This window comes from Polistes canadensis, unplaced genomic scaffold (assembly GCF_001313835.1).
Source record: "Polistes canadensis isolate GaletaPanama2010 unplaced genomic scaffold, ASM131383v1 scaffold_2, whole genome shotgun sequence".
Classification (NCBI taxonomy): Eukaryota; Metazoa; Arthropoda; class Insecta; order Hymenoptera; family Vespidae; genus Polistes; species Polistes canadensis.
The window spans coordinates 69,526-92,047 of record NW_014569549.1 but is presented as its reverse complement, the minus strand read 5'-3'; the positions used below and the strand labels follow the sequence as shown (position 1 = coordinate 92,047).

The following is a 22,522-nucleotide window of genomic DNA, read 5'->3' as shown; positions in this document are numbered from 1 at the left end:
ACCCCCACCACTACCACCACCGTTGCTGCTGCTGCTGCTGCTACTACCCCTTTTCGATATCCTTGCTACGTAGTATTATAGAGAGAGAGAGAGAGAGAGAGAGAGAGAAAGCAACCATCCCCCGAACGCGACGCGAGAGGGAGTTCGAGTTCCTAGCTCCAGTCCCTCACGGTTGCAGTGCGTTCCCAAACACCCGTGAGACAACCTCGAACTTTCCCCCGACGTAAGCAACGTAACTAAACGCACGCACGCACTCACTCACTTACTCACTCACTCACTCACTCACTCACTTACTCACTTACGCATTTAATTATTTATTTAATTCGTTAATTTGCTCACTCGCGTATGTGACGTTAACGTTTTCTAAGTGCAAAAGAGTCACGAGGAAGCATCAGTTTTTTCCTATTTTTTTTTCTCTTTACGTCGCGTTCTCATCTTTCTTTTTTACTCTTCCTTGTTCTCTCTCTCTCTCTTTCTCTCTTATTGTCTTTTTCTTTCTCTTTTATATGGAATTATAGTTCGAGGAGCTCTCTCTCTCTCTCTCTGTCTGTTTCAAACTTTGAGAATGGTTAACTTTTGATTTGATTATAGTTGTATGTATAAAACTATTAATAATGAAATATTTGTTCTATCATTTTTAATGAAATAATTCTTTTTTTCTCTCTCTCTCTCTATTTCTATTTCTTTTAATTTGCGTTTGAATACTTATTCGTATTCCCATCATTATTTCTACCAAATCGAAACTCGTGCGTTTATCCTCAGTGTCCCGAGTTAAGCAACGGATTCGTTCTAATTGTACAGAAAACACAGATAACACGGTTTGCGTGGATAATTTGTCTCTGGCTAATAGCAGAATTAGTTGATCGGGGGAGATTAACAAATTTGTTCGTCAAAAAATAAAATAAGAAAATAATAATCACGATTGGAGTATAGAAGAAGAAGAGAATATATAATTAAACGAAGGTGAGAGAGATCCAGTTTAGAAGTGCTCGTAAATTGCGTTACTTGACATAAACGCACCCACGTATACACTCACGCACGCACGCACGCACGCGTTTGCCAGCATAGAAAAAAAAGTGAAGTTCCTTTGAAAGACAAGAAAACGAGTTGAGATGGGGTAAGAGAGAAAAAGAGAAAGAGAGAAAAAGAAGAAAAGAAAAAAAGAGAGAAAGAGAGAGAGAGAGAAAGAGAGGAAGAAAGACATAAGAAAAGAAATAGTGGAACATAAAAACTGTGAATTTCGATTCAATTTTTTATGGTGGAAAAGATCGTAGATAGAACGAGGATTCGTTCGGTCGTTGGTGGTATTGGTGGTAGTGGTGGTTGTAGTTGTGGTGGTGGTGGTGGTGCTGGTAGTGGTGCCGCTGGTGGTTTTGGTCATCGAGGGGAAAGAAAAAAAAATAAAACACGAGTAAAAAAAGGAAGATAGATCTATAAGAAAAGAAAAATAAAGAGAGGTGGAAAAGAAGAAAAAAAAACGTAAGAAAATATAAAAGATTGTTCGTTGAGAACGAAGCATTAGTGAAAGAAATGCAATTTAATGAGAAAGAGGTACGAAACGATGCGATTGGATGGAAGAAGAGGTAGCAGAAAAGAAGAAGAAGAAGAAGAAAAAGAATATCGTCGTCGTGATCGAAAATTAGTATACTGTTGAGAAGATTTTCTTTGATACGTGGGATCGATGAACTCACTGTTGTGATTCTTCGTGCCGGTGTTGACGGTGGTGGTGGTGGTGGTGGTGGTGGTGGTGGTGCTGCTGCTGCTGCTGGTTGTGAAAAACTTTTATAAAACGGATTGTAAAAGTATAATACGTGAGATTAGAGAGACGAGAAAAGATTTTTCAATTCGATTTGAAATCTTTACTGTTAATCATCTGTTACACGTATAATAGCTATAAACGTAATATATATATAAATATATATATATATATATATATACACAGGATACAAACAAACACATATGCACTAAAAACAACACATTGCATAGAGAAAAGAAAAAGCGAGACGTTAGAAGAGAGAGAAAGAGAGAGAGGAAAAAAAAAGGGGGAACGTTGCTCGTTACGAGGTAATGACTTCGTAACTATCGTGTAAATAGGTGTACATAGATATATAAAAAGAAGAATAAGAAAAAGAAAAGGAAGAAGAGAGGAGAAAAGGGTTCGACGAGACCCCGCGATCGGTTCAGTTTGTTTATCGTAAAAGAGAGAGAGAGAGAGAGAGGGAGAGAGAGAGAGTCACGCTTGGAAACGATATTATTACATTGTCGCGTGACCGCGTGTACGAGAAAGAGAAAGAGAGAGAGAGAGAGAGAGAGAGAGAGAGAGTGGATAGAAGAAAAGAGAGGAAAAAAAGAGTTTAACAAACTCTTCTCGTTTTTTTTTTTTCTACGAAACTCTTAAAACAATCATTTGAATCGTAAACTTATATAAACAACTCTCTCTCTCTTTTTCACATATCTTTCTATTTTTCTATAACCTGTTAACACATTATTTAAAATCATTTTTTTTCCTTCTCTTCCGATAGTCGTTAGATAAACTATATTTAACATAGATAATACACCACTATAAATGATTAGTCATTTATTTAATGTGTACGTTTGTATATTTAGGCGAGATTACGCGTACGAGATTTAATACGTACAAAGCTTAGAAACGTATGTATATATATATATATATACATAACGAGGACGAATGTTGTTCTGCCATCAGTCAAATTTCGAGCCCCTCTCCCCCTCCGCCAGCCCACCCTTTTATTCGAGGATCGATCCGATCGCGGCTATTTAACGTGAAAAATATTCGGAGTATCTCGCGTTGAGAATATTATTGTGCGTTTATAATAATCGCGCCCTTTTAACGTTCGTGCGCGCGCGCGCACGCGCGACCAATACTAATATATATATATATATATACATATATATAGTGTCCTTTTTCGGCGGTTTATAATCCTAAAATCCGCGCAAATTCTTTTTTCCTAAATTAAACTTATTCTCGATCTTCATTATAATTTTTATATACATGCATCTTTTATATATGTGCATATATATATAATATATATATAATATATATATATATATATATATGTAAATCAACGAAACGTTTATCTTCCAAATACGATTCGGAAAGCAGGTCGGAGCAGTACGGGTATCCAACGCTTAGGCTTTTTAGTCCCGTTGCGATAATTAATTATTAACTCGCGGACGTGTCGTTAGTGCGAAATCAGCGTACGGGGTTAATTTCGAAGGTCGGGACCTTTAAACACGAAGGGACTAAGTACTTTTACGAGAGAGAGAGAGATAGAGGAACTTATAGGGTTCCGATAAGCAATCAAGCTTTCTTAAATTAACGAAGTATATTCTCTTTCTCTCTCTCTTTCTCTCTCTTTCTTCTTACACAGACACAAACACATTCTCTCTCTCTCTCGAATTCACTACTACCATTCGTGTTTAAGACTCGTATACGAGATTAATTTAAAAGAAAAAGTTAGGAAAAGGGGGACCAATTTTCATCGCACATTTTAATCTCTATCTCTATCTCTCTCTCTTTCTATCTCTCTCTCTTTCTCTCTCTCTCTCAGTTTTTCTCTTTCTATTTCTACAATGCGTTTAAACGCAAGCACAGTTTAATCTTTCGCTATTCGACTCATCAAATGCAACCCGAACTGTTCATAAATCTTTTTTCATCTTTTCTCTAGTTCCGCTTCTTTTTCTCTCTTACTCTTTATCTCACTCTCTCTCTCTCTCTTTTTCTCTATATATGAATACATTTGTTTTCTCTTTTTTTTTTTGTTTGTTTCGTTGTTCATTCGTTCGTATTTAACACTATCGTCGTGAGCCAGTGAATTCAGGAGAGTAAAGACGATTCACGCAAAGCAATAAATCAACGGGCCAATCTACGATTAAGACAACGACGAGAAGGATGACGTAGAGAAAAACGAAGGGACACAAAAATAGGAAGAGAAAGAGAAAAGAAAAAAAGAAAAAATAGGAAAAAGAAGGTAGGGAGAAAAAAATATATACATATATATATATATATAGTAAGAAAGGGAAGGAGAAACGAGGACATCTTTCGACGCCTTCTTCTTCTTCTTCTTCTGCTTCTTCATCATCGAAGGAATGAATGGTTTGCGTCACCTAGCGTCACGTACCGCCCCAGATATTAGCTTCAGAAAAGAATGATCTACGTAATTCTTATGTAGACGACAAAATTCAAAACGTTTTATTAAATAAAAAAAAGTTTATTACCTATATATATATATAAATATATATATATATACACGAAGAGAGAAAGAAGATAAAACAAAAGAGAAAGAAAATACTTGTTACATAAATAAACTACTACTACTACTACTATTATTCTCTGCAGTTGACGAGAAAAAACAACAAGTAGTGTCGTTGTATTTTCCCCTTTTTTTTGGTTTCTTCTGGCGAGTAAGGGTGGAATTTAAAAGAGTAGTGGGCGAGAGAGAAAAAAGGTTTTCTGATCTCTTTCTCGATATAAGAATGACATAATGCCGAAACGGGCATGACGGCGCTGGCCTCGAGATGCGACGAGACCACCACACTTCTGCTGTTGTTGTTATTAGAACTGGCACCGAGTGCAAGGTGTCGTCACCCAAGTTCCCCGATCGGGGCGACATCGGAAACTTCCTCGAGCAGCGGTGGTACGTCTTCATCGTCACCATCTTCGTCATCTTCCTCGCCGTCTTCATCGTCACCATCTTCTTCCTCTTCTTCTTCTTCTTCTTCTTCTTCATCTTCTTCTTCTTCTTCTTCTTCTTCTTCATCTTCATCATCTTCTTCTTCTTCTGCAACATCGTTTACAACTACGATTGCAAGAACGTCATCGTCACACGACGAAATTTCAACTTCAGCAACGAGATAGCATTCGCAGAAGACGGCGTGGGTGAGAGAAGTGATGATCCCGCCAGTCTTCGGCAACATTATGTCTAACGAGGACGCCGTTAGCTCGGCAACGGCGTCAACGAGGAGCATATTCGAGGAGAACATGACGTGGTATAGTTCTACAACGGTTCCCGGGACAACAACAACAACAAGAACAACTTCATCATTTTCTACGATTAACGTTGATAACGTAGAAGAGGAGGATAGAACGGAAATAATCATAAATAGTATTGCCGATTTTGACGTCGGCGGTTGGACAAGCGATTGGAACCAGAACGACACAAGTGAATCTACTATTGAAGATAGTAGTAGTAGTGGTGGTGATAGTAGAAGAAGGTTTGGTGGAAGGATCGGGTCACAGGAAGAGAACGGTACTTCGAACGATCCGATTGAGAAGATCGGCGAACAATCGAGAGGAAGAGGAGCAGGAGGTGGAGGTGGTGGAGGAGGTGGAGGTGTAGTAGGAAATCCCCTCGGCTGTGGTTGCGACAGAGAAGATTCTTCATTCATTTCAAGTATCTCAAATAGGAGTACGTTTGAGATCTTCACCGGTGGTTCCAGCCTTGGCGTCGATCTTCTCTTTGGTATAACCTCCGACACGATGGAAGAAGACTTTGCCGTGTCATACTCGAACGATTCCATCTTTAATGGGAGTATGCAATATCCATCTAATTATACTAATGAAAGCAACAACAACAACAACGAGACCTTGATCGTTTACGGTGATAGCATGTATCCATCTGGATATACTCTGCCGCATATCATATTGGCATCGATCATTGCCACATTACTGATGATAATCATCGTAGTTGGTAATATGTTAGTGATAATAGCCATTGCTACGGAAAAGGCATTGAAAAATATTCAAAACTGGTTTATAGCTAGTTTAGCCGTAGCTGACTTTTTCCTGGGTCTCATTATAATGCCCTTTTCGTTAGCCAACGAGATTATGGGTTATTGGATTTTTGGGTATTGGTGGTGCGACATTTACTCGGCGATGGATGTACTACTTTGTACTGCAAGCATCATGAACCTTTGCCTGATAAGTCTCGATAGGTTCTGGAGCATTACTCAAGCGGTTGATTATCTGAAGAAAAGAACACCGGCCAGGGCGGCACTTATGATTGCCCTCGTCTGGCTACTATCCGCCCTTGTTTGTATACCCCCGTTGCTCGGTTGGAAAAGGCCAACGCCGGAGGAGGATTATCCAAAATGCAAGGTGAGAATACATTTTTTCTAAAATTAAATAACTAATTATTTATCTTTTTATTTGTTATATCAATTTTTCCGCATTTATCGGAAATTCTTCTTATACGATTCTAATGTAAATCATAAAATGCACGATTGTTATTTATTCGATTTCCACCTTTTGTTTGTTCCCAATTCGTATAGCGGAATTGATGATCGTACGATTTAACGAGGGGAACAAAAATAAATAACAAATAAATAATAAGATTATTTGTGATCCTATCGAGAATTTTGTCGAATTTCTGGCGTATAAACGTGAACAAAACATGAGGGGGATTATCGTGAAAACGTTTGAGGTTTTTATCGTAAAGTTGGCGAAGAAGAAAAGGGTTGTGTGTATGTTTCGAGATACTACTCGTTGATTTCTTTAGTTTTGCTCGTCATGCTGGAGAATATGTCAGTACCGGGACTACCAGCCAAATTGATTTGTTAAAAGTAGTATTATATTATAAGTAAGCTCGTAGTAACGTTGGGAAAATTGTATTCTTTTTTTTTGAATTTAATCGATCGAACCCACCTAGCACGTCAACCATAATATATTAACCATAAACTGACGTGCCCGTTCTCTTTCGCTTCGATATCACTTTGAAATCTTGCACCTGGAAATGCATTAGCACCGTTATCTTAATCATGCAATATTAGTATGGGTAAAATATTACTCGATTAATTGCATTGATTATCGCTAAAATCTTATAATAATAGTCTCGATCGATATTTTCTCTCTATTATAAATTCGCATATTTGAAAAAAGAACAAAAAAAAAAAAAGAAAAGAAAGCGAAAGAAAAAAGAAAAAACAATAAAGTATAAAACGTACCTTATGCAATATTAATATCTTTGGAAAACGACGGTGGGTGTACGATTATTAAATATTGGAAAGTAAATTTAGTCAAATATTTCATTAATCAAGCAATCCACCGCGTTAACTTGATCAAATTAATTAATTAAATATAATACGTCGAGATGAGATTATTCATTTTATTTCATAGGAACACGCGTAAAAATTTAACACCTGCGAATATTCCCATCGTTGGATATACACGAGTAATCTTTACGATCTTGTTCGATAGAAAAAAAATAGTTAAGAATACTAATCGATAATTTATTATCGGATGTTATAAAATAATAATCGGTAAACGCGGGAGAAAAATGAAGAAGAAGAAGAAGAAGAAGAAAAAACAAACGAAAGACGAACTTTAATCGAAAATGATCGATTTTCTTTTCGTACGATGATGATGTTTATCGAATTAATATAGAAAAAGGTAAAAAAAAAAAAAAAACAAAACAAAACAAACAAACAAGGAAGTAATATTAAAGATATTTTGTCTACGAGGTTATTGATACTACTTGGGAAAAAAATTGTTTCATTTCGTGTTACGCGAATTATACCATCACGACGATTAGGTATCACGAAATGTGATCGTGCAAAGTAGAAAAAAAAAAAAAGAAAAAAAAAGAACACGTTTATATATTATATAACATATTTGCTTTTTTCTATCGTAATATTCTTATTTCTTGACTAATTCGTCACCGTGACGAATATAAGCCACGTTTGAAAGGAGTCTTTAAACTATCGATAATGTTCAGACCAGATCGTAAAACGTTTTGCAAAGTTCTCTCTCTCTCTCTCTCTCTCTCTCTCTCTCTCTCTCTCTCTTTCTCTCGGTGACTTTCGTGACTACTTTTACGAGCACCTTTACCACGGTCCTTTTTAATGCGATTAAATTCGCAACCTTCCGCAAGATGTTCTTACTAACGGAAGAGAGAGTAAGAGAGAGAGAGAGAGAGATTGATCTTTTAGTTTGAAAAGCTACGGGGATTTTATTGAGAAAGATATATAAACGAAATTTGTATATTCGTTTAATTTATCCCTTTATATATTATATATATATTTCTTTTATAACTTTGATAACATCTGAGTTTTTCAAATAAATCGAATATATATTTCTGGTAAAGTAATAGAGAAAGAGAGAGAGAGAGAGAGAGAGAGAGAGAGGAAGAGGGAGAGAGAGATAGAAAGATGAGCAGAGTTAATCGAGTTTGCAACGAAACTTTCTACTAACCCGGCTAGTAGAAGTTATCGTTGAAAGCATCTAATAAACGCGATTTTATATAATATAAATGGAATATATATCTTTCTCTCACTAACGGTTAAATCTTCAAAAGAAGTATTACGACAAAAGTTAACATCAACAAGAGAGAGAGAGTCCTCCCCTTTCCCTCCCCTTTCTTTCCCCGTATCGATAAATTTACTTTTTTATTTTTATGTTCTTTCGTTTTTTTGTCTTTTTTTTTTTTTGAGAAAGATTCGTTAAATCTCGAAGAAATCTTATCGTCAATTATTCGCGATCAGTTTTTTCTTTTTCTTTTTTTTCTTCTTCTTCTTCGTTTTTATATATATATATATATATTCGTTCAGGTGGGCCGATTTTTTTTTTATTTTCTGTACATTTCCTAAAGTAATCATTGCTTTTCGAAACGGCTGGGCGGGAAAGGGGTGGGGCGACGAAATCTTTTAATAGGATTAAACTATAATACGATTGGTTCGTTGGTTCGTTAATTCCCAAAGGATGGAAGACTCACGAAGAACTTTGGTCGTTCGTTCGTTCGTTCGTTCGTTCGAAAGCCGATGACAATTTTTCAAGAACTAAATGGGATATAAACTGCGGTATTTATTTATTATTGTTTTGTTATTTTTTTGTTGCTTTTTTTTTATTATATAAGTAAGACGTAAATCACAAAATTTTTGTTGCTTGATATTTCTTGTCAAACTAGATTAACAATATGGATGTTCGTATTAATCGTCATAATTATTAATGATATTCTTAAATATATGAATATGTGTTTACATTAATATATCGTATAATAATTATTGTTTAATGTATTTATTATATAATAAATTTTTTCTCCATCCTAAATACATTATATCTTTAATTTACTAGGAAAAATTTATTAAGTATAACTGTGTGTGTGTGTGTACGATTTTTATGAGACACTCACTGTATATACACGAATCAATTTCATTACAATACGAATTTCATTTTCCACATTATTGTTCTTTTATTTTTTGTTAACTTACTTCGATACCATATCCAACTAATCAATCAATCGGATGCATCCTAGGTTAATAACTAAAATAAAAAGAAAAAAAAAAATGAAGAACATTTTATTACTAGGATCATTCTTATCGTGATACAATCGTTGCTTTTTTTTTATTATTATTATTATTTCTTTCGAGGATCTCATTTAAAAGGAGAAACTATACGTATCCAGAGAAAAACGTAGTCAACCTTGACGAAAAGTATTTCGTCTTTCTCTCTCTCTATCTATCTATCTTTCTTTCTATCTCTATCTACTAGTCTGTGATTTTCGGAAAACGAATTAATGGTGTGCGACGAGAAAAAGTCTGAATCGTCGTCGTCGTACTACTACCATCAATTTTGGTCTTTGGTTTAGGGAAAAGCCGAGTTTTCTGATACAACCGTGCTACTACCATCTACCATCTCTTTCTCTCTCTCTCTCTCTCTCTTACTCTTCTAGTTTGACAAACGTTTCTCGAGATCTTATTGGATTTCTGCGAATGAGGGTAGGCTATCAATCTCCTCTTCGAAAAAGGAAACGCAACGAAAAAGACTAATCAACGAACGAGAAAATACGATTGTTACTTTATTATCCATTCTTCCACCCTTAACCCCCCCCAACCCAACTCCCCTCTCTCCCGGTTTTTTTCTCTTTACTTCGATTTGTTTCTTCGTCAAGTATCAAAAAAAAGAAAACAAAAAATTACAACTAATTAAACTTGTTTTTTAAGAATCATTCAATTAAAGAGGACTAACGTGGTTTTTTTTTTAAACGAAAAACGAAAATGCTCAGAAGTTTGATAGATTTCGTATTCCTCATTTTCCTGACCCTATCCCATTTCCTTCTCCAGCTCGTCGTAATCAAGAGTCTACGTTAGTTAAGAAATAAAATGTATTTCTCTTTCTTACATTTACCTTTCATATATTTTTTCTTTTTTCCATTCGCGTTTTTAATGAATTATACATCAGTGAAGGCTGAGAAGATAGGAAACGGCCAACTGTTGCTGCCTCGAAAATGTTCGAAAGAGCCTCATATCCTTTATTTCAATCCTATTTTTCGATAGCTTACATCTGTTGCGCTCGCGGCGTTTAACCACCGTTAACGTAAAATTCTAATTTGTTTTTTTTTTTTTTTTTAAATAAATACAAAATCTAATCGTGACACGTATCGATCTATTCTCTTTCGCAAAATATTCATATATAAAAAATACAATCGTTTTCTCGTATCGCGTATTTGATTATCAAAGAAATATACATTTGTGTTATACTTTATATATTATTCAATCGAATATAAGATAAAACCAAACTCTCGAGAAAGAAAGTTATTTAAATGAGATTCGACAAGCATATTTTTTCTCATTTAAATATTACTATTATAACACAAATGTATCTTTATCGTAGATCGTACTCTTTACTTTTCATTTTTGATTTAACTTGATACTTCGATCGAATTCTTATTCCCCGTTACCTTTTTTTCTTTTTTTTCATTTTCTCCGATCTTACCTACCTTCCATTTCCATTAACCTAGGAAACGTAATTCGATATCGACTATTGATATTTAATCGACTAGTAACGTAGTCAAAGTTACTTACCGATTTCTATTACCGGTTATTCGGAAAATCCGAATGCTATTCGGTTTAAATACTAGAAGGAACTACTCTACTCGTGATACTCTTAAGCAAAACGATGAAGAATCTTGAAAGCGAACTAAGAGAAAAAGAATTTTAGCTGACGTTGGGGGAGGAGTAATTTTCAAATCGATGGGGAATAATTGTGTCGAAAGGGGACAGGGATTTTAATCGAAATATCTCACGGTGGTAGTTCTAGGATACCATCGAAAAGATAAAAATAAAAAAAAAAATAAAAAGATAAGAAAATGATGAAAGGGGGAGGAAAGGACTGAGTGGTGGTGATGGTAGTGGTGGTAAATTGAGCTTGGGAAAGAATTGCAGCAAGATTTCGTAGCCATTTTCACCATCTGAGAAAAAAACTAACAACTTTTTTATTCTTCTATATTTGATCCCTAGTTTAATTGAGAAAGATGAAACGAATGTTTTTCATCGATGTCGATTATTATTATTATTATATATTATAAGCGTTCAAAGATGTTACGAATCCGATTTGCTACGATTTTTATTTATCCTTTTTAATTAAATGTCATTCATTTTTTTTCTGTTTTTTTTTTTTGAGTATAATTGAGAGTATAACGTGAAGAAGGTAAGAGAGATAGATAGAGAGAGAGAGAGAGAGAGGGGGGAAGGGGGGAATGAGGTGTGAGGAAAAGATTTAATTTACTTGATATCTGGTATCGCGAAAATGATCTATTTCCTCTTTGGTTGTTTATAACTGACTGCCAAGTAATTAATCATTGCGGTAGACCAAATACGCGCGCGTTTATAATTCGTTTTGTTCGTATTGCTCTAATTTGACTATAAATCGTTAACTAGATCGTTTATGGAAATGGGACAAAACACGAACTAGAATTAGAACGACAAGTAAAACGGCGTACATATATATTTCCGGAGATTTGTTAAATAAAAAGCATATACACATATCTATATTGGAAATAAGAAACATTGTGTTCTATTGGATGAAAAAAAAAAGAAAACAATATAACGTATTTCTATGTTAGATTAAAGATTATATTAAATTATTATTATTTCATTGAGAGATATAAAATAAACGTTCGTATACTACTTTGAATAAAATGAAGTTTGTTGGTATGATTTAATATGATAATGATTGAATAATATCTTATCGTTAAATCAAACACGGTTATTATTAACGATTGATTTTACTTGTTATTATTTTATGAACAATTTGTTAACGGAGTCTACTTTATCCCTTTATCCCCTTTTACTTCGTGCACGTAAAGATCAAGTTGGGTAATCCATTAAATCCAGAGCTACTCGGCAAAGTTCTTCGAATCTTACGTAGAAAATATTTATATCCTATAAATATATGTTTCTCTCCTGTGTATCTCATGATTTTTTTGATAGACATATTATATATTTATTTAAGACGGCTCGAGGAACAGCTTCAAAAACCCAGACAACGCAACGTTTCAGAATCGTTTAAACGTCAAAGATAAATCCCATTCTGTGGATAAAGGAGATCAAAAATTGAATTTTTTTTTCTCTTTCTTTTTTTTCTTTTTTTTGCAACACACAAAATATAAAATAAGTAAAAGATAAAATGAATATGATAATATAATGCAACGATAGAAATGATTTTCGATCGTGAAATTATTATATCGAATAAAACGAAATGAGGTAATATAATAGAAATGTAAAACGGGAAAGAGAAGGAAACCGATATCTCTGTTAGTCGTTGCGAATGAAGAAAAGAAAAAGAAAAAGAAAAAGACAAAAAAAAAAAATGCAAAGAAAAGAATTCGTCTTAACAAGAAACTTACTTTTCTAACGCAATAGTCGGTTGATTTTTCCTCCTCGGTTGATTTTTTTAAACCTCTCCTCATTAAGGATTCTATTGTTATATCCGGTCTTCCTTCGGGATCTCGAAAAAGAAGTAAAAAAATAAAAAAAAACGAAAAAGAGAGAAAGAGAGAGGAAAAGAATAAAAAGTATAAGCAGGTGATAGCACGGGGCTGGTGGAGGGGGGGAGGTGAGGGGTGAGGGGGAGGGGACAAAATGAAAGTTTCATTCGATGAACGAAAGGAAGTAGTCAGAGTATTGGATGACCAATCGGTTGGTAGTAGTGGGTGGTTGAAGGTGTGTGTGCGTGGTGTATAGTTAAAAAAAAAGAAAGTAAAAGAAAAAAAGAAAGATAGAGAATTTCGAGAGAACGTGAGAAAGAGAGACGAAACTATTCGGATAGGAGTTACCGAGAAAGAGTAATTGCTATGACGATCCCGATCGCAGTGAAAGACTGCATCGTAAAATTTTAATCGAGCCACTTTATTCACAAGACTTACCTACCCACTACCGTCATGGGGTTTATACCGTCGTAGGTAATCTTTATAATTTAGGAAAGTGAAAAAGATAACTTGATAAAATAAAATAAAAAAAGAAAAAAAGAAAAAGAAATATGGACAAAGTATTATAGAGAGAAGAGAAAAAGGAATATAATATAATAGTAAAAGAAATCGTTGGTATAGTTTGAAGGTGATGACATATGCATTGTGAAAAAACTGTAAGAACGAATCGTTGATCGTGGATTGTTGGGTTTGTTTTCTTTCTTTCTTTCTTTTATTTTTTTATTTTCTTTTTTTATATATTATTCTGTCTTGTCTTTAACGGGGTCGTCAGGGTTGCGCTCGAATTCATCTCGCAAAAATTTTGTCTACCAAACAAACGAAAATAACGATCCCCCTTTTTTTTTCGCTTACGTTGAAACAACCGACCCTTAGGAATCTTCTTCTTATTTTTCTTTATTTTTTTCCTTTTTTTTCCTTTTTTTTTTTTTATTATTATTATTATTATTATTATTCGCGGTATTTTAAATATTCAAAAGTAGAAGAGAAGAATAAGAAGGCGGTTGAGATAAATTTATCCTCGTCTTATTCTCGAATATTATCATGATTGTAAAACGTAACGAGAATTGTCTATTTCTTTGGATATATTTTTCTTCTATCGATGGAAATAAAATAGTAAATAAAATTACACGATACAGATCAGGGTGTATACATATATTAGTATTGTAACGAATTATTTTTCTCTTATTTCATTTCGTATCAATTGTTAAGATTTTGATCGAGTTGGGATTTAAAATAATATAATACATGGAAAACGTACGATTTTTGTCATTGAGTTGTGTGCGTGTATGCGATTTTAATTTTGATCGGTGAAAGATAAAAACGAATATATTTCGTGAATAAAACGTAATAGAATTTATGATTATATTCCTGTTTTTTTTTTTTTTCAATCTAAGAATACTTTTCGACCGATTCTTTCGTTTTCTTTCTCGCGATAATCCTCTGGACAAAGAGGTAAGAACGATGCGATGGTAACACGCTATTGCACTTTCCTCGAATGCGCGAGCTGAATATTTCTCTCCTCTTTTACTTTTCTCGCACTTAGGTTCTTCTTCTCTTAAGCCATTAGATTTTTTTTTCTTTTTTTATTATTTATTATAATATATATATATATATATTCTTTTTACGTTGGAAAAGTGAGATCGCGCGAAGATTCAACGAGCGATTCGCCTTTAGTCTCGCATTCTTCAATTCTTCATTTTCAATTGAGAAAATAATAATAATAATAATGCATAGAGTGATTGAGATACTAATGAAGTAACTTTGTAGAATGTAAGAGAATTTAGTATCGAGGTCGAGAGTAGAAAAGGAAAAAAAAGTATACTATACTTTTGATATTTATTTTATCTTATTTTGGTCTCGTTTTAAGAATCTCGTAACGATGAAACGAAAGAAAAGAAGAAGAAGAAGAAGAAGAAGAAGAATAATAAAAAGTTGATATATATATATATACATGTAGAATACATTTATTTGATTACTATAGTAACAGTAAAGAATAACGATAAGAAAAGAGTGGTTAAATAAATGGAAAGTAAATACGGCTCTTGTTTAATTAAATAAATAATGCAAGTAAAGAGGTAATGAACTAAATTGAAAGAAGTAGAGAAAGGATGTAGAAAATTAGTTTATATAAAATTCTCTGCCACGTACGAATTGTTTGTATTTTGTATTTCTTTCTTTATATACTCTTACCTTCTCTTCCCTCGTTAAAATGTATTGTTATATTATATTTAAAAAAAAAATCCCGAAGAAACGTAATAATTTCAATTAATTCGAGAATTATTTTCACGCGTGTAATCGCATATTTTATTCGACGATAAATAAATATATTCATTAAAACAACAATCTCTAATATATATATAATTAAAACAATAAAGAGACACAATCGAATTAGCGATAAGAAATCTAATTAATATTTTTGTTAACGTATCGTTATGGGTGTTTTATTAAAATCGTCAATTCTTTCTCTCTCTCTCTCTCTCTCTCTCTTTATTTATCCATCTCTATCTCTTTCTAATGTTAACACGTATCAGATTTACTCATCCTCGATTTTCTTTCACTTTATTTCTGACGATGTTCGAGACATTGGCAATAATTGACAACCGAAAAGGCGAAGCATCTCAGTCAAAGGTACTTGATAAATGCCAACAAAATCCTACGAGCTTGAATTCGAGAAGGTTCCTGAAGGGTAAAAGCACCCGAGCTAGTACAGGGTGGATAAAGAAAGAGGGTGGCAGACGCGATGTATTAGCTGAACGTGACAGCTGGGCATCCAGTAAACTAACTCTCTCTCTCTCTCTCTCTCATACTCTCTTTTTCTTTCTTCCATTCTTTCTTCCTCTTTTATTATATCCTTCCTCTTCTTCTTCTTCTTCTTCTTTTTCTTCTTTTTTCGCCTTCTACTTCATTTAGTTCGCCAAATGACACAGAGGCTACTTCAAAATCGATACTTTTACTTCAACAAAACTCATTCTTATTCTTCGTTTTCTTTTTCTTTTTTGTCTTTCTTACAAATCTCAAATGGAAACTGAATTTTTCGAAAAGAAAAAGAAGACACAAAAAAAAATAGATACATAAAACATTTGAAAAAAAACAAAATGTTAATTTATTGTAAAAAGATTTTGTGTTTGTTCGTCGACGATTCGACGAACCATTTGTTACTTTTTCTTTTTCTCACCCCATATTCGATTCCACCATCGGTAAAACGAACAATTTTGAAATTCCTGTAAAATCCTTCGAACCGGTTTGATTCGTTTATTAAATCACAACGAACGAGAATGATTTTAACGGACAACCAGGGACGGAGAGATGGTTGAAGTTTCAAAATTGTTAAAAAGGTAGCTCGTTGTTGTTGGTTGTTGTTGTTGTTTTTTAGTTGCCATTCGACTGTCAGCACGATACCAGGGATCTACTGTATAGTTATTGTCACTCGTTGTGCTCGTTAACGACGAGTACTATGCAACACAATTTTTACCTCACCGAAATGGGGCTTGGTGTTGGTGGTGTGGTTACTGAAGGCTTACGATCTTCAAAAAAATAAATCGCGCATAGTGGTGGTTGTGATGGTGTTGGTGGTGTACGCTTAACAGTGACAAATTTAAGAGATGTGAATATGAGAACGAATAAACGAGTAAAAAAGAAGACTGAGACAGATAAATACATATACATATACATATATATAAAGAAAGAGAGAGACAGAGAGAGAAAGAAAGAAAAAGAGAGAAAGATGAAGCTAGAAAAAAGACAACGTAGTTGGTTATATGCAAGAGGGTAAAGAGAATGTATAAATAGTATATATTTACGAAGGTAAGATATAAAGTAGAAAAAAATATGACGTAAGTTGGTAGAATTGTTGGCATAGCGTGACGCGCGACATTTACATCGTTTTTCTTTCTTCATCCATTTACGTGATACAATTTCCGCTTGCTTTGCTTACGAAATTAAAGAATATATATATATATATATATATATATATATATATACATTTAAATGTGACCTGTTTTTCTACCTTTACTAAATAATTTAAAAAAAAAGAAGAAAAAAAGAAAGTCAAATAACGTTGAAAGATCTTAACTAAGGTAATTTTCTTAATTCTATATTTGCAACGATAAGAGAGTACGTTTTCGTTAAATTGAATTTGACCATGGGGAAGAGAATATTAGGAATAAAAGGGCACAAGGTGTCCGATGTTCCACGTTAGTTGGTACTCAGTGAACCGGGCTCGTTAAATTACCTTCTAATCTGATCCTATCTTGGTAAGGGTCAGTGAAAAAAAAAAAAGGAAAAAGAAAAAAGCAACTCTTACGTAGTTACCCATCCTATTACGAAAAATGTAGAATAACGAAAAGGACAACAAAAATGTGTAAAAATGAGAGAGAAGAAAAATTGGATAGAACGAGCGAGAGAGAGAAAGAAAGAGAAAGAGAGAGAAAGAGAGAGAGAGAGAGAGAGTATTTGAACAAAGTTTACTTTCCGAATAAGACCACCAATTTGTACATTGGCTGTTAAGCTTGTACTCTCAATGCTTGAAGCATCTTCTCTCTCACATCCCGATCAGTTTAACTTCGTTACTTGGAAAACGAAGTGGCTGACTTGTCGTTTCTCAAAGATTGAAAGGCTGACGAGGGTGGTGTGAACCACCACCGATCGTTGTCGTCAATCCTTTGAAGATGATATCTTTTCTCGAGTCCTCTCTCATCTTTTCTTCACTTCTCTTTTACCTTATTTCCTACGTTATTCGTTTACTTTCCATCTTCGATAATAATTTCTTCTTTTTCTACAATTTCTCTGATGTATACACCTTGGAACGTGTATTCGACTTCAATTTATTATATTTTCACGTTTATTTTCTTTCATTTATTTATTATCATTTATTCTAACTCTCATTTGTACACAATAAAATATATGTGTGTGAAAATATATAATGAATATATATATGCGATTATAATATTTCTCGGATTAAGTTACATTTTAATAATAATAATTATAATAATAATAATAATAATAATAGATATCACTCACATTTTGTATACCATTTTCCCTACATTGTTCTTCTCATCATCATCATTACGAAATAGCTCGTGTCACGAATAAAGCTCGTACGAGCAAAAATGCGAGTGGGATCATAAATATGCACTCGGGTGGGATATGGTGGGTGTGGGGTGGTAGTGGTGGTGGTGTGGGGAGGGGGGGAAGAGGAGCTTTGGGTTGGGAGAATGTCATAAATTGCAACTAGATTTAACGCGAGAGTCGTTATTCACGGCTTTTCCAAACACGAGCACGCATTTTTATACTATAATATTTCTTGTCTGATACAACATTAATATACCCATGCGCAATTTTCTTTCGTTTGTGTTACTACTAATACTACTACGAAGTAAAGGAAAGAAAAGATTTTTTTTTTGTTTATTTTTCGTAATAGAAAATATAATAATAATAATATGCAATTAACTCGACTCTACTATTTTCGAGGTATCTTCTATTTTTTAATTTTTTTTTTTTTTAACAAACTTTTTTATTATACCAATCAAAAAGTAATCCTTCCATGTAATTAAATGTGTACTATTTAAAAATTTGAAAGTGTGATTACTGATTACATGAAAAGTATTTATTTACGTATGTTTACGTATGGTATACGTATAAGCGATAAGAACAAAAAAGAAAAAATAAAGAAAGCCATGTCTCGAGTTGAACGACCGGGAAAGACACCAAGGTAAAAGATAAAAACAAATAGTTAAAGTATAATAGAATGATAACACATAAATAATGATTGAAAACAAAGAATAAATAATAAGATTTGGTAAAGGTTGATCGTGGAACACAGTCTTTGTCGGAACGTGAACGTGTACGCATCGTTATCTATTACAGTATAAATTATTATACAAATTATTATATTTTTTGATAGAAAATAATATAAATATATATTATAAATTAAATTTTGAAAAGAAAAATATATATATATATAGATCTCGTGTGTGTATCGTAATCTAATTTCTTACATTACATTTATTTCTTTAGAATGTTCACAAGATTTGCAAGAACAAGAGACAGAGATACAGAGAGAGAGAGAAAAAGAGAGTGAGAGAGAGAGAGAGAGAGAGAGAGAGAGAGAGATGAAAGGTGAGTGGTTGGTGAACTTTATTAAAAAGTTTCAGGATGAAAAGGCATCCTTGATGCGTCGTATCACGTCACAGGAATATAGCAGAAGAGTTGCGTTACTTTTAAATGGAATGATAGCACAGAGTGGTTGCATTTCGCCAAAAGTAAAAAGGTGTGTTTTTAATAAAACCGTAGGACCCTTTTTTACGACTACACCGGCCAATTGTATATAGACACGTATTTTTCTAGTTGTATATACATGGATAGGAAATGTAGTATAAGTATAAGTATAGGTGTATTGGAATAGTATCCAATCCAAGCAGCTTTCAAACTACCTTCGGGCTGTTCAACGATACATTTCGAATACACCGTCCTCGTTCGCGGATATTCGACTTGTACAAGAAATATACTATAAAAGATTTTACACTTTTCGAATGAGAGTAAAACAAAGGGAATAAAAGCGAGAGAAACAAGTTGAGATGAATATTCGTCGATGCTTAAAACAAAAACGTGAAATGTATAATACTTACATTTTCTAACTTATTTAACAGAAATAATAATAAAAATAATTATTTGAAAATAAACGATTGTGATAAAAATGATTGTTGGCTAATTGAATCGGTGTGTTCTGAAGTTAATTTTTATATTGATAATATTTTTTTTATTTTTGTTAAAGTATTTTACTTTTATTCTTTATTTTTGTATGTTTTAGTTATCGAAAGGTGAATCTGATCAAATATATTAAATATATTACATTTATTATTATATTTACATATTATTTTTTTATTATTATTTATATTTTATTTTTATTATTATTTGTATATTATTTTATTATATATTATATATTTTATATTTATTTATATATTATATTTACATATATTTACATATTATTATTATATTTATTACTATATATTATATATAGTAAGAAAAATTTTAAACGATACGTGGACGAAACTAATAATCGCGTGAGAAATCTGTTAATCGATGATAAAAGGGAAACGCTTTCAACGTTTTTCTCGGTGAGAAGGGAAAAATATAAAATGTTAATTAAAAGATCACGAGAGATAGGAAAAATCGTACATTAAAGTCACCATGCTAGTTGCTCTTTAATGATGCAAAAGATTGATTATGCAACGTTGCTACTTTCTTGGGCAACGAGAAGAAGAGCAAACGGCGGTAATCCCGGGAAAGGCTTCATTAATTATGTAAATTGTAAAAAGAACTCTCAAAGTTTCGTTGTAAAAAGGGATTATGTTATTTACGATCAAGTTCTTATCGATGCTTCAAGGTTCTTCGGATTGATCACTCTTTTTTTTTCTATTTGCTTTTCTTTTTTTACAGTACGTATACGTAACATCTCAGTTTGATGAAATTTCATTAATAATTTCAAATAAAATAAATGTTAAATTTTGTATTCGTTTGTGATACCTTGCGATTTTGATATTTTTCATTTTCAATATTAACGTTCGAATTTTATTTCTACGCGATGCATTTAGAATAATATAATTGATGATAATAATAATATACGGATTGATTCATCAAGGTAGTTGGGAATTCAAATGACAGTTGTCTCGAACTTCACATTGATTGTACAAACTTCAGAGAATATCAGAGTTTCCGCATTTAGGTAGACGCATACCTAATGACCCATTTACACGTTCCTTAATAATACCGTTGCTTGTAATAGATATAGATGCGTTATGTATAATTTTCAACGAGCTACTTACTGCATATATGATATTCATATAAAAGTTGATACTTAGAAGAGATTCGCTCATTAATATGAAAAGAGGAAAAGCATTACACGCTTACGTTAAATTTTAGTTAAGAAAGTGCATCTCTCGCATTTTTGCATTTTTAACTTTTATCGGTTACGTTAACGTACGTACTTATTATACTTATTCACGATATACGTATTTAAATATATGCATACGTACGTATATGTTTGTTTCTTTTCTTTTTTTTTTCTTTTTAATGTGAACTATGAATTTAGATTTTTATTTGTGGAAAATAAAAATCCGAGAAAAAATGTTGCCTTTTTTTCGAATTTTCTTTTCCTTTTTTTTTATACAATATAATATTTGAAACTTTTCTCATTATTTTAAATACTTAAACGCATTAATTATGTATATTATATATCTTAGCAATTGCAAAGAGAACATCTTTTATGAACTTTTAATTTATTTAATTTTTGTTCCATTACAATAACCATTCTCGTTTTTTCTTTTCTTAAACGATTTAACTTCAGAAACGAAGAATAACTAGACCGATAATTAATTTAATAAACAATTAATTAAATCGATCTCTACAAAATATTCGTTCGTTAACGTTACTGAATTCTATCGTAAAGTTTTCTTTTGTGTCATTTAATCGTTCCCTTCAATCCCCTCCCCCCCGTATCTTTTTTTTTTTCAAATACCTGCTGTAAGTTACCTGTTGTAACATGACGGAAAATCAGATGGCTGTAAGAAAGTCAAGAAAAGTGTAGAAGGAAAAAGTAAGAAAGTCGTTCAAAGTGAAGAGGAGGAGGAGATGAAGAAGGAGGTGGAAAAGGGAGGAAGGGTGGAAGGGTGGAAAGGTGGATGAATGGAACGATAAAGAATTCGAGCTAGGACACTGAAACCTCTGACCTGGTATGTCGGCCAATCTTTCGGTTAGGTGTTCTTTCTCTTTTTCTTTCTGTTTCTCTCACTTTTTTTTTTCTTTCTTTCTCTTTGAACGTCCAGTTTTCAACGTGTCCCTTTTCTTAGCTTCCGGAGATATTCGTACTTGCTTGAGATACGATCGACTTCCTTTCTGTACTATAAATCCACACACACACACATACACACAAACATACATTCACACGCGTATATACACACACTTAGGTAGATCTTTTTCGTATCCAGTTTCCGATTTCGCTTATGTTAGATTTTCAGAAGTTGTCACGATTGGCAAAATTCGTTTCGGATATTTAACATTTTTCTCTGACAATTTGGTCAGCTTTACTTTTTTCTTTTTTTAATTGAAAATTCATACGAAGCAATGTTAGTACAATACGATAAGTTTAAAATTATTGAGCATATCAAACAAAAATCATGATTTTTAGAATGAAAAATGTAACAACAGCTTTCGCAAATGTTTCTAATTCCATTCGTTTGCATTCAAGCACGCAACTATTTCTCTATTTAATTATCGACGAAGTTATTATATTTATCAAGGAAACTATTCGAAGAAACTACGTTGGAATGGATTAAAATATATATAGATCATTTTATTTTCGAATATTTCAAGAAAAGATGATATGTAAATCAAATTTTTCAATTGAAATTAGAAAAACGATAAAATAGTATCAGAAATTGTATTGTTTGATAATTATTTTTAAGAACACACACTTAATATCATTAAGTAATAATTAAAAAAGAACATTATTACGAATAATGAATTAAGCGAATAAATTTTAATTGAATCTTATATCATCGATTATATTTTTCGTTCAATTAAATTGTGCAATAGGTTCGATAAATTACAGTAAGTATCACAGTTAAATTCTAAACAATTTGTGTGAAATATAAATCTTGAACGTTCTAGGGAAAATGACTTTATAGATTCGGTATATAAAACGGCGAATCGATTCGCGATCACTCCGTAAAGGTTTTCAAGAGATTAACGTGAAATATATCGTGCAAGGTTAAGTAGAGATTATTATGCCGATGCCCAATGGA

General features: G+C 32.9%; 1 protein-coding gene across 1 annotated transcript in view; it reads left to right on the top strand.

The window, feature by feature from the left end:
- The first annotated feature begins 4,884 nt into the window (after window positions 1–4,884).
- Window positions 4,885–22,522, top strand: part of LOC106785032 (alpha-2Da adrenergic receptor) — a 78,107-nt gene continuing 60,469 nt past the window's right edge. Inside the window, exon 1 of the mRNA XM_014745148.1 lies at window positions 4,885–6,118. Coding sequence (XP_014600634.1) covers window positions 4,913–6,118 — 1,206 coding nt within the window. The 5' untranslated portion in view covers window positions 4,885–4,912. The remainder of the gene's footprint in view (window positions 6,119–22,522) is intronic.